Source organism: Heloderma suspectum, chromosome W (assembly GCF_057233095.1).
Source record: "Heloderma suspectum isolate Gila_16-S chromosome W, 16-S_ref, whole genome shotgun sequence".
Classification (NCBI taxonomy): Eukaryota; Metazoa; Chordata; class Lepidosauria; order Squamata; family Helodermatidae; genus Heloderma; species Heloderma suspectum.
The window spans coordinates 57,158,932-57,175,138 of NC_139475.1; the positions used below are offsets into that span (position 1 = coordinate 57,158,932).

Genomic DNA, 16,207 nt, shown 5'->3' on the forward strand with positions numbered 1-16,207 from the left:
ACAGTCAATGTCACAGCCCCTCTCAAGCTGTCTTCTCTCTCGCCCGTTCTGGCTCCTTTGGTTTTCTCCTTTGTGTATTTGATTCATTTTATTTGGGCATTCACGCCACCAATGTCTATCTTGTTCACATTGGGCACACTAGTTCTTTCTTAAGAATCCTCTGCCTCTGCTGGGTCTTCTTCTATTTTTTCGTCCATGTCTTCTTGGGCCTCTGGGTCGAGAGGGGTATACTGGCGATAGGCATCTAAAAGACGCTCCAAGTAAGCTCTGGGGCCTCGGTGGCACCTTGCAGCACTTTAGACACTTTGGTCATATTAACTGACTTCTTCATACCTGCCTTCATGGCTTCTAACAGCAGGGCTTGATACTGGGTGAGGCGCTCTAGCCCCGCTTGTGTTTTGGGATTCCAGCGGGGGGGGGGGGTGTTTACTTACAAGGAGACTTTATTGGGTAACTTACAGCACACAGGCATACCTAATGGTTGGATCAGACAGCTTCTCTGAACCACGAGCTATTGGGCTAAATGGGTTTTATACCATACATGTTACCCATGAGGCAGCACAACACTAGCAAGCATTTTCAGCATAGGCTAGAAGTGTTTGGTTCTCAGGCACAGCTTCCTGTAAACAAACTTCGCTTCCCAAAGTGCTTGGGAAGCACTTTCATTCATTAATATGGGAAGAGAAATTTCTCTCTCTTTCTTTTGCTTTTTTTTTCTTGCTGATCTGCCTGTATTGCAGATCATGTTTCAAACTTTTTACATAAAACTTTCTGCTCCATGCACCAGCCTTGTCTCTTTATTTGTCTTTTTCAAGTTAAACTCACTTACTTAAACCTTTCTGCCCTACACTAGTCCCAATGACACACATTTGGGATAGGCTCTTCTTCTCCTTCTAGTTACATTTTCTCATCTTAAAGAACTATTACATTATTGTGGCTACTTTACCCCAGGTAATAAGCTCCAGGCACAATCAGCTGCTTCTAATTCACCCTGGGGGCAACTATGGCCACGCTTCTTCTCTACAAATGTTCTTTCTCTTTGCCTCTTGCCTTCTCTTTCTTCTCCCCCCTTCTCTATCTGTCTGCCACTTTCTCTATTTCTCTGTCTTTCTCTACTTGTCTTTGTCTTTTCTCTTGTCATCCATTGGGAACCACACTCAGTATCATTTGGAGTTGCAACTAACACTAATCTGCAAACATCACATATATTTTATGATACTTAAGAAATCATAAAATATACACAACAAACCTTTTCTGCAATTTAACACAATGAATGGAAAACACTTCTTGCATGGTAAGGCATGATGGAGCAGATCCAGCAATTGGGGGGGGGGAGCTCTCGGGGCTATCTATCACTAGACAAGCTAGCCAGGGATTTACAATATCACCCCCCCCCCCTTTTCTTCTCTTCCCCTTCAACTTGGTACATGAAAGCAAAGTGCCGAAACTCAGGACGCTGGGGGGTGATGGGCATCTATACTTGCATTTTTCAGGCAGCCATTAATCTTCTTCGGGGAGGCGGTGGGGTGATTTGCAGGACTTCAAAGGCAAGCTTTCCAGTTTGTTTGTATTTGTAAATCCCAAGCTCAAAACAGGACAGGATGAGGTACAGGGCAGCCAAATCTTTGCTTTGGCAAATAACTCAGGTCAGCTTTCTTCGCTGGGGTCTCAAACAGGAAAACAGTCTTAATTTAAAGTTGTAACATTACTGACAGCGTCAGCCAGCCAGCTACACAGATCTCACTGTTTTTTTAAGACAGTTACTCCAATATCTTCCTTTCTTCTCAATCAGGTTGGGTCTCCCAGCTTACACAGTTTATTGCCGCTTCCAGGAGCATGGTAGTAGCGTGATTTTGGCTTGGCCAGGAACATGCTGTCTGGTTTCTCGGTCTCTTAGCACACACACTCAGGCAGTCTAACACTGGACACTGGAATCAGTGAGGTTTCTTCATTGCAGGGAATGCCACGGCAAAAGCTTAACGGTTACGCTCTTCAGAAATCATATAGCTGATGGTCTACAGGCTCTATGAAATTCTAGGACAGTTCAAAGCTAAACACGGCTACCTTGACAGAGATCTTCATCGTGGTCTTTCCGCTTCATTCTGCCTTGGGACAGTCTTATGGCACACTTTTCACTCGAAGAGGGGTCTAGCCTGTGCCCTGGGGGCTGATTCTTCACCTTTATTCTCCATTTTGCGCCTTCATCTTCTGGGTCTTCATTTTCAGTTTCCATTTCTTAGGGATTTCATCTCAATTAGGCGAGGTGATGATGTTGCACAACTCAGAAAGTTGTGGGCAATTCTCCTGCCCCCCCTCTCGGCGCGCCAGGCTAACGGCTACTTCTTCGGCCTCACACTCCCACGCCTCGTTAAAAGCCAGGCTGTCCTGCAACATTTCTCTAATTAACAGCCTCAGATCTTGTTCTTTTTTTTTTCTCTCAGCTCGACCTTGAGCTTTTTGCTGTTTCCTCTCTCTATTCTGAATCCTTTTTAAAAAAATATTTTTCCTTTTTTTTTAACATACATCTCAAGGGGGTGCAAGTCTTGCTTCCCCCACCTCCCATAGCCTCCCTCCTAAGATGAAGACGGACACAAAGAGGGAAGGGGATTGGTCAGTGAGTAAGGGCTCTCACTGACCGGCACAAGAGGAATTTCACACCACGCACTTTGCTCCTGGCCTGGGCACCCGGACGGTTGACGGTATGCAACAGAAACCGCAGTAGCCACTCACACAATCATCAATTTCATCACTTCATTCATATGTCCCTGCCACCCACTTTCCCACTTTTCCACTAGAGCGAAGCAGTTTCCTCAGCGCCTTGCTGAGTATTAGTGCCTGCTCGGGGGAGTGATCAAGTCCCCCCTCCACCCCCAATCGGGTGGGTCACCTTTTGTATACATATACGAACACTGGCCTTCTTCATAAGGCGGGCCCTCTTTTTTTCTGCCCAGTGGCCTTTCTCCCGAAGGCGGGGCCCTCTTTTTTCTCCATATACTTGCCTTTCTCCTGAAGGCTTCCAATGTGGGTTTCAACTCAATTGCAGCTGCAGTATGGGCAGGGCTCAAGTTCCTTCCTCCGCTTCCCAAGGTTCTCTTGCCGCTCGCTGCTGTTTGGGCGGTCCCGGCGCAGGCCTTCTCCCGTTCACCCGACAAAAAGGTCGGTGGCGCCAAGAAAGGGAGGCATGCGCCGAGCCCTCCCTCCCGGTGCGGCGATTAAGAGCAGGCAACTGCCACCTCTCTGTCTCAGAGCCTGCCACATCCGAGTCACGGCACCATTTATGTTGCAGAACTCAGAGTCAGAGAGACCACGGAGTGAAGGAAAAAGAGTTTCTTTATTTAACGCGCGGGCTTAAGGCTGGAATCACTTCCAAAGAGCCAGAAGCCCCGATTTACATCAGCACATTGTTTTTATAGATATTGTGACACATAGGAAACGGCTCCTCCTCTCCCTCCCGCGTGGGGTTGCAGTCCTCAACATTTCTTCTCCTAGCACCATTGTTTATAATACAAGAAATGGGTTATAGGGTAGCCATGATAAGCAGAGAACAGAAGAGAACAGCAGAGAACAAGATATACAATTCTATGACCTTAGCCTTTGTTGACAAGATAAGAAATTCCTGTGTCTCGTCATCTTACAAACATATATTTCAGAGAGCAAGAGCTCAGCAAGAACATGAAGCATGAGGCTACTTAGTCTGACCCCCGATATGGCTGCTACAGAATGAGTTCAAATCTCCAGGGTCAGATGAACTGCATCCTAGAGTAATAAAGGAACTGGCAGAAGAACTCTCAGAACTGCTGTCTATTCTCTTTGAGAAATCATGGAGGACGGGGGAAGTGCCGGATGACTGGAAGAGGGCTAATGTTGTCCCTAGCTTCAAAAAGGGTAAAAAGGAGGAACCTGGGAACTACAGACCAGTCAGTCTGACATCAATCCCTGGGAAAATTCTGGAGCAGATGATAAAGCAATCCATCTGGAAGCACCTTGAAAACAATGCAGTGATTACTCGAAGCCAACATGGATTTGTCAAGAACAAATCCTGCCAGACAAATCTGATCTCATTTTTGGATCAAGTCACCTCCCTTGTGGACCATGGGAATGCTGTAGACTTCATATACCTCGACTTCAGCAAAGCTTTCAACAAAATGCCCCATGATAACCTGATGAGCAAACTAGCTCAAAGTGGGCTAAATGAAGCAACGATCTGGTGGATCCACAGTTGGCTACAGAATCGGACTCAAGGAGTGCTTATCAATGAGATCTTCTCAAACTGGGGAGAGGGAACCGGCAGGGTACAGCAGGGCTCAGTCCTGGGCCCAGTGCTCTTCAACATTTTTATGAATGACTTGGAGGAGGAGGTGCAGGGAATGCTGATCACATTTGCAGATGACATGAAATTGGGCGGGATAGCTAATACTTTGGAAGACAGAAACAAAATTCAAAGTGACCTGGATAGACTGGAGCACTGGGCAGAAAACAACAGAATGACACTGAATAGGGATAAATGCAAAGTTCTGCACCTAGGAAAAAGAAACCAAATGCACAGTTACAAGATGGGGGATACGTGGCTCAACAACACTACAAGCGAGAAAGATCTTGGAATTTTTGTCGATTACAAGCTGAATATGAGCCAACAATGTGATGTGGCTGCAAAAAAGGCCAATGCTCTTCTGGGCTGCATTCATGGAAGCATCTCTTCCAAATCCCAGGAAGTACTAGTTCCCCTCTACTAAGCACTGGTTAGGCCTCATCTGGAGTACTGTGTCCAGTTCTGGGCACCACACTTGAAGAAGGATGCAGACAAACTGGAGAGGGTTCAGAGGAGGGCAACAAAGATGATCAGAGGACTGGAAACAAAGCCCTATGAAGAGAGATGGAAAGAACTGGGCATGTTTAGCCTTGAGAAGAGAAGAGTGAGGGGAGATAGGATAGTGCTCTTCAAGGTTGTCACAGGGAGGAAGGCCAGGATCTCTTCTCGATCATCCCAGAGTGGAGGACATGGAATAATGGGCTCAAGTTACAGGAAGCCAGATTCCGGCTGAACATCAGGAAAAACTTCCTGACTGTTAGAGCAATACGACCATGGAACCAGTTACCTAGGGAGGTGGTGGGGTCTCCCACACTGGAGGCGTTCAAGATGAGGCTGGACAGCCATCTGTCAGGGATGCTCTGACTTGGATTCCTGCATTGAACAGGGGGTTGGACTTGATGGCCTTGTAGGCCCCTTCCAACCCTACTATTGTATGATTCTATGAAAGCAGATATGGGAAAGAGATACTGATGAAGAGATAAAGGAAGAAGACTGGAAACAGCTTTTAGATAGATTTCCCTTTCAAGCAATATCCACCAAAATAAAAGAAGGTGGATTAAAGTTGGTTCAGAAGTGGTATTTGACAACAGTGAAGTTAGTAAAAATGTGTAAGAATCTATCACCTTTGTGTTGGAGAGGATGTGGAATTAATGGTACTCAAATACATATGTGGTGGGAATGTAGGAGGGTTAGAAAATTCTGGGACAAGATATTTGAAGAAAAAGAATTACTGATCAAGAGATTTGTAAAACACCAGAATTAGCTTTATTGAATACGTTTATGAAATAAAATAGAGAGATTAGAGAAAAAAACATTAATTGGTTTCTTGATGATAGCTGCAAGGCAATTAATTGCAAGCAAATGGAAGACAGCCCGGATGCTGACAATATCTTAGTGGAAAAGAAAATCTGGGACATATGAATGAATGAATGAATGAATGAATGAATGAATGAATAAGAGACACCTTCAGGAAGAATTGGCAAAAATATATAGACTTTATGACAAAAAGAGTCGAATGGAACAGCCTTATTAGAAGCTTATAGACATCTGTGGGACTCATGAAAAGAAGACAATAAAGGAATGAAACAGGATGAATTTGAGAGCAATCATATGATCACAGGATATGAACTATTCCGGGAACAGATCTTGGAGCCCGCGCTCTGAGGTCGGTTCCTGGAAATCCTACCTCCCCACTCCTCCGCGCTGCCTCCAAGGAAGACAAATGCGGAGCGACTGAAAAGGGGCAGGGTTGGGGGCGTTCCGGGGCAGGGAGAGCGGAGCTTCCTCTCCCAGCCAGCTCCCCCACTGCTAGAAGCCGAAAACGGCTGTCTAGTGAAAAAGAGCAAGGCAGGAGAGGTGGAGGGAACGATCTCCTTGTGCCTCTCCTGCCTTGGTTTGGATAGGTGGTCACCTCCAAGGTCGGAGGCGGCCGCCTATCTACTTAGGATTGCGCCCTTAATATATTTCCCTGGAATACAAAATAAAGGAGGGGAGAAGACCCCTGAAACTGTATGAGCTGGGGGAGGGATTAGGGAGGAATTTTGAATTAATATTAATGTGTGTGTGTGTGTGTGTGTGTGTATATATATATATATATATATATTTATTTAACTGCCTGGAGCTGACATGGCACCACGCACTCCAAGACCTTGTTCAAAAATGGTGCATTTGAAACTGGGCAATAGCTTTCCGTAGCCAAGGTTGGCTTCTTCAGCAGTGGTATACAGTCAGGGCCAGAAATATTGGAACAAGGATAACTGTTTTGGCAGTTGGCCTCTGCACACCACTGCATTAAAGTTGAAAAGAAACACACCCAGATGGGAGCGAAGTCAGGACTTCCAGCTGTAATTCAAGGGGCTTGACAAAAGTGGGGCACTGACCATTCAGGAAGTACAGCCAGTGGCATACACACACACCCATCGTTGGTGGCTCATAAGTAATGGAACAAACCAACATCATTTCAAACTTAAGGATCACCTTTCATACCTGGATGAAAATCCTTTGCAGTCAATGGCTGCCTGAAGTCTGGAACCCATGGACATGACCAAATGCTGAGTCTCCTCCTTCGAGATGCTTTGCCAGGCCTTCACTGCAGCTGCCTTCAGCTGCTGCTTGTTTGTGGGTCTTTCTGCCTTCAGGCTTGTCTTCAGTAAGTGAAAAGCATGCTGTATTGGGTGGAGATCAGGTGGCGGACTTGGCCATTGAAGAACATCCCACTTCTTTGCCTGGAGAAACTCTTGGGTAGCTTTTGCTGTACGTTTTGGGGTCATTTGCAATATGAAGCGGTGTCCTGTCAGTTTGGCAACATTCGGCTGAATTTGAGCAGAAAGTATAGCCCTATACACTTCAGAATTTGTCCTGCAGCTTTTATCAGCAGTCAGGTCATCAACAAACACCAGTGACCCCACTCCATTGGCAGCCATACATGCCCATGCCATAACACTGCCTCCACCTTGTTTGACAGATGATGTGGTATGCTTTGGATCATGAGCTGTTCCTTTCCTTCTCCATACTTTTCCCTTCCCATCATTCTGGTACAAGTTGATCTTGGTTTCATCAGTCCAAAGAATCTTATTCCAGAACTGGGCAGGCTTCTTTAAGTTTTGCTGGCAAAGGCTAATCTGGCCTGTCTGTTCTTGAGCGTCACCAGTGGTTTGCACCTTGTTGTGAAGCCTCTGTATTTACATTCATAAAGCTGTCTCTTGACTGTAGATGTTGACAGTGACATGCCTGCCTCCGCAAGAGTGTTCTTGACCTGGCTAGATGTTGTGAAAGGGTTCCTCTTCACCATGAGCAGCATTCCGCGGTCATCCGCTTTAGTTGTCTTCTGTGGTCTGACAGGCCTTTTGCTGTTGCTGAGCTTGCCAGTTAATCCCTTCTTTTTCAAGATGTTCCACACTGTTGTGTTGGCCACTCCCACTGTTTCTACTATCTCTCTGATGGGTTTATGTTGTTTCCTCAGCCTAATGATGGCCTCCTTCACTCGCATGGACACCTCTTTGGACCTCATGTTGAGAGTTCCAGTGAACAGCTACCAAATGCAAATGTAACACTCAGAACCACCTCCAGGCTTTCATCTGCTGGATTGGTCATGGGGTACCCAGGAAACAGGCCACACCTGGCCATGCAGCTGCTTGTCAGCCATTCATTCCATTACTTATGAGCCCCCAACAACGGGTGTGTGTGTATGCCACTGCACTGAATGGTTAGTGCCCCACTTTTGTCAAGCCCCTTGCATTACAGCTGAAAGTTCTGACTTTGCTCCCACCTGGGTGTGTTTCCTTTCAACTTCAGTGTGGTGGTGTGCAGAGACCAACTGCCAAAACAGTTATCCTTGTTCCAATATTTCTGGCCCTGGCTGTATACCACTGCTGAAAAAGCCAACCTTGGCTACGGAAAGCTATTGCCCAGTTTCAAATGCACCATTTTTGAACAAGGTCTTGGAGTGCGTGGTGCCATGTCAGCTCCAGGCTGTATATAGAGCTCAGATATCTGTAACAGATATATAGAGATCATCTTTGGAAACGTTGCACCACTGAGGCAAGTGCAGAGCACATAATATTTGTTGCTTTTATTATTTTGTGTTGTTTTATTTTAATTGCAAGCTGCCTTGAATATTTGTTTTAAAAGTGGGGGTTAAATGCTGGACATAACAGCAATGCACCATCTATGTGCACAAAGGGATTTGCAAAGCAAAAAAAAAAAGAGGTATCTGCCCCAAGGCAGCCTAAAATTGTACGTATGAGAAGCGACAGAGGGAGATGGGCTAAACAGAGGACGAATATGTGTTGATTTCACATATACATAATCAAATAATGTATTTAGCAAATAAGATCCAGAAAATAAACAAGTGAAGGAGTTGTTAAAATACCCAGGAAAGCTTTGTTAGGATTCAGATAACAAAGTCAAAAGTTATCTGAGTCACATAACACTCACCCCCTTTTTATTTATTTTTAATTGTCACCACATAAAATTTGCTTTTTGAACCCTTTATGGACAAAGTAGTGCCAACTTTCAAAACGACCGCGAGGGCTTCACCCCGGGCTTCAACACTAGATGTCTCTGGGATTCATTTACCCATACCCAACATGGTGGCTGCTCCCTACCCACCCCCGGAGACAAAGGTGATCGAGGAAGCCTATGTTCAAAACGGCCGAGGGCTTAAAAACTCCCCTCTTCTAAAATGGCCGCCCCCCAGCCTTCACGTCCCGCGCTCGACATGGCCCCCGCGCGTCCCACGGCGGACAATCGAGGCGGAGCCCGCCCTGTCAGTTCGTTTCAGCCAATGAAAACTTCCCATTGGGCGCGCTTTAGCGATGCCGCGAGGCTCCTTTGCCCGCCTCATCAAAGCGACAGCCCAGGCAGCCAACGGGGCTTCAGCGCCGAGATGGGGCGGAGGGCGGGTCCTGCCCGCGCCGCCATTTTGTGAGTCTATATAACACGTAGCCGTTGCGGCTGCTCCTGCTATTCCAGGGCCTGCACTCCGCTTCCTTTCGTGTCGCCTCTGTGTGCCATGGACGGGTGAGCGGAGAAGGGGCGATGGCGGGCTGAGGGACGGGATGGGGGAGAAATTACCTCAGGGCGGTGAGGGGGGCTTACCTGGCTGCGTCGCGTGCGGGAGGCATGGGACGGGAGGCCGCCTCGCGAGTTACCGGATTCTATGAGGGGGAGTGCGGGGACGGCGCTGGGCCTCGTTGTGCTCCTTCACCCTCTCTCGGACGTCGAAAAGTTCGGGCTTGGTCCCGTGACGGACGGGTGTGCGCGCACCCCCTCAAAATCCCCCACTTCCCCCTAGGGCGCGTGCGCCGTCACCTCGAAAAGTTCGGAAGCGCGCGCCTGCGTTAATTCCTAGGTTCTACGCTCTGCGCGTGCGCGCTTTTTCCCAATCTCGCCCAGCAACGTTCTAAGCCAGCCTTCTCCGACCTGGTGTGATGGACTACACCTCTCATCATCCCCAGCCAGGTTGGAGGAGGCTGCATCCCCCCTCCCCCGCGCGGCTTGCCTGGGAAAAAAAGAAAGGCTCTTGTTCCTCCTTCTGTCGCTTCTTTTCTCCCCCCATTTTTGGGGGGAACTTTCTCTCGTGGTGTTTGGTGCGGCCATCGCTTCTCCTCGTGCTCTCCTTCTGGCCACGCCCCCTCCATTTCTTTGCCTTGTTCCCCTTTTTTCCCGACGCCCCGATATTAGCCCAAGGGCTTCTCTTTCTGTGTATCTTTTGCCCCCACTGTTTCGCTGTTTTTTTCCTTCTTGGCGAGGTTAAGACAAAAGGGAAGCTGTGGCTGGCGGTGGAGAAGATGAGGAAGTGACAAAAGGTCGACAAACACGTGAGCCACGAGGGAGGGGGAGGTTTGCTCTTTTATATACGGTTTCTGTGCTGCTCTATAACAAAAGGTATCTGGGTGGTTTGCAGGAATAAATGTTAATTTTTAACAGCTGCAAATATATCCCCCCCTCCCAGGAGAATTCTTCTCTCTCTAGTTGAAGGCAGAAAGGGCCAAATGTGTACAAACTGGGTGGAAGGATAAAGTCTGCTGAGGCTTTACGCTCCCCCCTCCTTTAATGCTCACTCATAATAGAGTAGCATTCCAATTAGCCTGGTGCAGAGTGAATCTCTCCCCTTCTCTGCACTACAGCTTTGGGGGAGAATGCCTTTACTTCAGTTGCCATGCTTCTAAGCACCCCTTTCCTATTGGCTTGCGCTCCAAGGTGTGCTGCATCGTTCTTCTAACTTTTCCCCCCTAGTCACTTGTGGTGTTCTTCTCCCTCCTTCTGTCCTTGTTTAGAAACAAGGGCCTTTTCTCCTGTGTGCCCATAATTTGAGATTCTTGATCTCCATGCTTTCCTGAAGACCATTTATTGGCCTTGTCAGGTTTGTAATATGCCTTCATCTCATCACTTGTGTGGTCACAAGTATATAGTGTGTCCAGATAACGTGCTGCAATAGTTGACAAAATCTGTTCTTTCAGGCCACAAATGACTGGCATAAGTATATCTAAATAGCTGGACTCATTTACCTGCAAATAACTTGTGGACTCATTTGCAAAGCTGTGTTGTAAGAAGCATCTTACAACATAGGGTGTTGGACTACATGGTCTTATAGGTCCCTTCCAACCCTACTATTCTATGATCTTCCTTGTTAGCCTCTAGTATCTTTGCTCCTCGTACCTGGAGAAGGATTTCCCCCATCACTTCCTTGCAGGTGCACCTGTCATATAGCCTTTTTATTCCTATCTGAGCATCTTGCATATCACAAGCATCTGGGGCATGTGAATTGACTTGCTCTTGTAGAGACCTAGGAGGATGCCTGAGAGGAAGAAATAATTCTGTGGTACATTTCCTTTGGTAAAAAGTATATTCCTGTAGAATGTGGGAATAGTCCTCTTAAACCCCACACCTCTGTACTTGGCTGAAAATGTTTTTAGGTATTCGACTACTTATTTACTTGTCTGCCAGGTTATGAAAGGTGGTGGAAGGAGCGATCCTATGGCTACTAGACACTGTCTAGAGGGCCATAGGATTTTTCAAGTTTCTGGGAACCAAGGTCAAAGCCCTAGCTCCAAGTTCAGTTCCCAGAAACTGTGCTCTCTGCCCCCTTGTAGCTGGTGTGGTTCCTTAGCTCTGCGCTTGGGAACAGCGCAGAGAGGGCAAAAAGGGGGTGGTCCCAGGGGAGGGGAGTGAAGGAGACAGTGAAAGCCTCTTTACAAGGCTTCCTATGCACTGCCCTCCCCTACTCTGAAATACCCAGCTAGATGCACAAAATCACGCATCTAGCTGAAGATGTAGGATGGCCACAGAGTACAGAGACGATCATCTCTGTGCTCCAGCCTCCCTGCATAGCGTAGTCAGTACCCCAGGTACTGAGCCAGCTGCTGCTGACTGCCGCCACCTGTTCCTCCTGGAGGGACCATATAAGCTGGCTGGCTGAGGTGGCTTGGTAGAGCCAGTATTGGTAAAGGGGATGTTTTGTTTTGACTTTTGTTTAACTGTTAGTAGGGCGTGGGTTTTGGGGGGAGCGTTGTTGTGTTTTTAGGGGTGGGTAGCCTGCCTGATAGGTGGAAGCAAGGGGGCCATGTGTCCACCTGATGGAGGCAGTGGGGGGTGTTGGGGGCCAGACTATACAGAGGCTGGGTGGCAGGTGCTGGCGGAGCGTTGAGGGCAGGCCATGCCAGGTAAGGGGAACAAGGGAGAGATGTGCAATATCTGTTCCCTGTTCTGGGCCTGCCCAGAGCCAAAGGATGGCTGGGGGAGGCATGACTCCATCTTCTGGCCTTGGCTTGCTGCTCTGCAATGCCAGGTCTGTTACCCAGAAAACATCCCTCATCTATGACATAATCCTGGATGAGGGTGCGGACCTGGCATGCATTATGGAGACCGGGCTGGCTGAGGCTGCTACTCCAACTCTGGGGGCCATGTGCCCAGCTGGGTTTTTGTATGCACAGCAGCTGAGGGCTGGAGATTGGGGAGGGGGAGTGGCTGTTGTCTACTGGGAGTCCTTGGTCTTTACCAGACCCCCTCTCCGGGAGACCAAGGTTGCTGAGTGCATGTACTGAAAACTAGGGTATTTTTAGGTGTGCTAGGGTATTTTTAAATAATGTTTTAATATATAATTTTACTGTTTAAATTGTACTGTTGCCTTGTTGTGGCGAAGGGGCTTGTGTAACTCAGTGAAGCCATAAGCTATGCCATGCAGGGCCACCCAAGACGGACAGGTCATGGCAGAGAGTTCGGACAAAATGTGGTCCACTGGAGAAGGAAATGGCAACCTACTCCAGTATTTTTGCCAAGAAAACCCCATGGAACGTATCACAGGGCTAAAAGAGATGACGCCGGAAGATGAGCCCCGCAGGTCGGAAGGTGCCCAGTATACTACTGGGGAAGAGCAGAGGGAATTTCCAAGTAGCGCCAGAAAGGGTGAAGCGGCTGGGCCAAAGCCGAAAGGACACTCAGCTGTGGATGTGTCTGGTGGTGAAAAGAAAGTCTGATGCTGTAAAGAACAATATTGTTTAGGAACCTGGAATGTAAGGTCAATGAATCAAGGTAAGCTGGAGGTGGTCAAGCATGAGATGGCTAGATTGAACATTGACATCTTGGGAATCAGCGAACTAAAATGGACAAGCATGGGCGAATTTAATTCAGGTGACCATCCTATCTACTTCTGTGGGCAAGAATCCCTTAGAAGAAATGGAGTAGCACTCATAGTCAACAAAAGGGTGGGAAAAGCAGTCCTGGGGTACAATCTCAAAAACGATAGAATGATCTCAGTACGAATCCAAGGCAAACCATTCAACATCACAGTAATTCAAGTCTATGCCCCAAGCACTGATGCCGAAGAAGCTGAGGTTGATCGGTTCTATGAAGACCTACAACACCTTCTAGAACTAACACCAAAAAAGGTGTCCTCTTCATCATAGGGGATTGGAATGCTAAAGTAGGAAGTCAAGAAATCACCGGGATAACAGGCAGGCATGGCCTTGGTGTACAAAATGAAGCAGGACAAAGGCTAATAGAGTTTTGCCAAGAGAACAGGCTGATCATAGCAAACACTCTTTTCCAACAGCACAAGAGGCAACTCTACACATGGACATCACCAGATAGTCACTATCGAAATCAGATTGATGATGTCCTTTGCAGCCAAAGATGGAGAAGCTCTATACAGTCAGTAAAAACAAGCCCTGGAGCTGACTGTGGCTCGGATCATGAGCTTCTTGTTGCAAAATTTCGGCTTAAATGGAAGAACGTAGGGAAAACCACTAAACCATTCAGGTATGACCTAAATCATATCCCTTATGAATATACAGTGGAGGTGAGGAATAGATTTCAGGGATTAGACCTGATAGACAGAGTGCCTGAGGAACTCTGGATGGAGGTCCGTAACACTGTTCAGGAGGCAGCAACTCAATCCATCCCAAAGAAAAAGAAATGCAAGAAAGCCAAGTGGCCGTCTGAGGAGGCTTTACAAGTAGCTGAGGAAAGAAGGGAAGCGAAAAGCAAGGGAGAAAGGGGAAGATACATCCAACTGAATGCAGAGCTCCAGAAAATAGCAAGGAGAGACAAGAAGGCCTTCTTAAATGAACAATGCAAAGAAATGGAGGAAACAGAATGGGAAAGACTAGCGATCTCCTCAAGAAAATTGGAGATCTCAAGGGAACGTTTTATGCAAAGACGGGCATGATAAAGGACAAAGAAGGCAGGGACCTAAGAGAAGCAGATGAGATTAGGAAGAGGTGGCAAGAATACACAGAAGAACTATCCAGGAAAGATCTGAATGTCCCTGATAGCCATGATAGTGCAGTCACTGAACTTGAGCCAGACATCCTAGAGAGTGAAGTCAAGTGGGCCTTAGGAAGCATTGCTAACAACTGTCAAGGGATCCTTGGCGGCCTCTTTCAATCTAATCCAGTAGCCAAGTCCAGACACAGACAAAGGGATTCTTTTCAAAGCTTTATTCCTTTTTTACAGTTTAACAACTCTACTATTACCATCTAGTTATGAGCAGCAGAGTACCTATGCCCTAAGTTGGAACAGTTGGTCCCCGTTGGAAGGAGAATCACTGGCAGACCCTGAACGTATGTGCTAGGGAGAGTCCCTCCCCTTTTCTCTTGGATCCTCTGGGCGCAACGGTTGCCCACGTGCCAACCGGGCACTACGCCTCCTTTCCTCGCCCTCCATTTGGAGCCGCTCCCTGCGTTGGCGTCGCGCATCCAGCAAGTCTTCTTCCAGTGCTGTCTCACTCCCAGGACCGCTATCTATGTCAGGAATGCCGGTGGGTGGAATCTCTTCTAGCTGTTGGCCCTGAGAAGGATGAGCGCGCTCCTCTCCCAGGAGCGGCTGCTCCACCTCAGAATCAGAACTACTCTGGGATTCTATGGGCTCAGTGTCCACCCTGACATCAACAAAGCTAGCGGAGATGACCATATTCCAGCTGAGCTATTTAAAATCCTAAAAGATGATGCTGTGAAAGTGCTGCACTCAATATGCCAACAAATTTGGAACACTCAACAGTGGCCACAAGACTGGAAAAGGTCAGTTTACATTCCAGTTCCAAAGAAGGGCAATGCCAAAGAGTGTTTAAACTACCGCACAATTGCGCTCATTTCACATGCTAGCAAGGTTATGCTCAAAATCCTGCAAGCTTGGCTTCAGCAGCATGTGAACCGAGAACTACCGGAAGTACAAGCAGGGTTTCGAAGAGGCAGAGGAACTAGAGATCAAATCGCCAACTTTCGCTGGATCATGGAGAAAGCAAGAGAATTCCAGAAAAAAGTCTATTTCTGCTTCATTGACTATGCTAAAGCCTTTGATTGTGTGGATCACAACAAACTGTGGCAAATTCTGAAAGAGATGGGAGTACGACCACCTTACCTGTCTCCTGGGAAACCTGTACGAGGGACAAGAAGCAACAGTTAGAACCAGACATGGAACAATCGATTGGTTCCAAATTGGGAAAGGAGTACGACAAGGCTGCATATTGTTGCTCTGTTTATTTAACTGTAGCAGCCATATCGGGGGGGTCAGACTAAGTGGTCTCATGTTCTTGCTGAGCTACCATAGTTTAGCAAGAAAATAGCAATGTGGAAACTTCCTGACTTAGCTGCCAGGCTGAGGTTAAGTCAAATTGTATATCATGTCCCTGTTCTTTGCTTATTGCATACTATGCTCCTGTTCTTCACTTATCGTACCCTATGACCCATTTCCTATACCATAAACAACTGAGCCAACTGCAAGAGAAGGGGTGGGGGGGAAGTCGTCTGTGTATCACCATATCTATAAAAGCAATGTATTGATGTCCCTCGGGGCTTTTGGCTCTTTGGAAATGATTCCAGCCTTAAGCCCGCGTGTTAAATAAACTCTTTTTCCTTCACTCCGTGGTCTCTCTGACTCTGGGTTCTGCAACATAACTTATATGCAGAGTACATCATGAGAAACGCTGGGCTGGATGAATCACAGGTCGGAATTAAGATTGCTGGGAGAATTATCAACAACCTCAGATACGCAGACGATACCACCCTAATGGCAGAAAGCGAAGGGGATCTCAAGAGCCTCTTGTTGAGGGTGAAAGAGGAGAGTGCAAAAGCTGGTTTGAAACTCATCATTAAAAAAACTAAGATCATGGCATCTGGCCCCATCACTTCCTGGCATATAGAAGGGGAAGAAATGGAAGCAGTGACAGATTTTATTTTCTTGGGCTCCAAGATCACCGCACATGGTGACTGTAGCCATGAAGTTAAAAGACGCTTGCTCCTTGGGAGGAAAGCTATGGCAAACCTAGACAGCATAGTGAGAAGCAGAGACATCACCTTGCCAACAAAGGTTCATATAATCAAAGCTATGGTTTTCCCAAGTAGCAATGTTTGGTGTGAGAGAGCTGGACTATAAGGAAGGCTGAGCGCCGAAGAATTG

The 16,207-nt window shown here is 47.2% G+C and overlaps 1 protein-coding gene and 1 long non-coding RNA gene across 6 annotated transcripts in view; one reads left to right on the plus strand and one right to left on the minus strand.

The window, feature by feature from the left end:
- LOC146334047 (uncharacterized) overlaps positions 1-9,782 on the minus strand; it is a 74,214-nt gene extending 64,432 nt beyond the window's left edge. The window contains exon 1 of the long non-coding RNA XR_014786418.1: positions 9,410-9,782. This is a non-coding gene — a long non-coding RNA (uncharacterized LOC146334047). The remainder of the gene's footprint in view (positions 1-9,409) is intronic.
- Positions 9,223-16,207, plus strand: part of LOC146334049 (polypyrimidine tract-binding protein 1-like) — a 57,551-nt gene continuing 50,566 nt past the window's right edge. For 3 of the 5 annotated variants that reach the window (XM_084825102.1, XM_084825106.1, XM_084825105.1), the window contains exon 1: positions 9,223-9,331. In XM_084825102.1, coding sequence (XP_084681228.1) covers positions 9,324-9,331 — 8 coding nt within the window. In that variant the 5' untranslated portion in view covers positions 9,223-9,323. The remainder of the gene's footprint in view (positions 9,332-16,207) is intronic. The other 2 variants (XM_084825104.1, XM_084825103.1) reach the window with 2 other exon arrangements.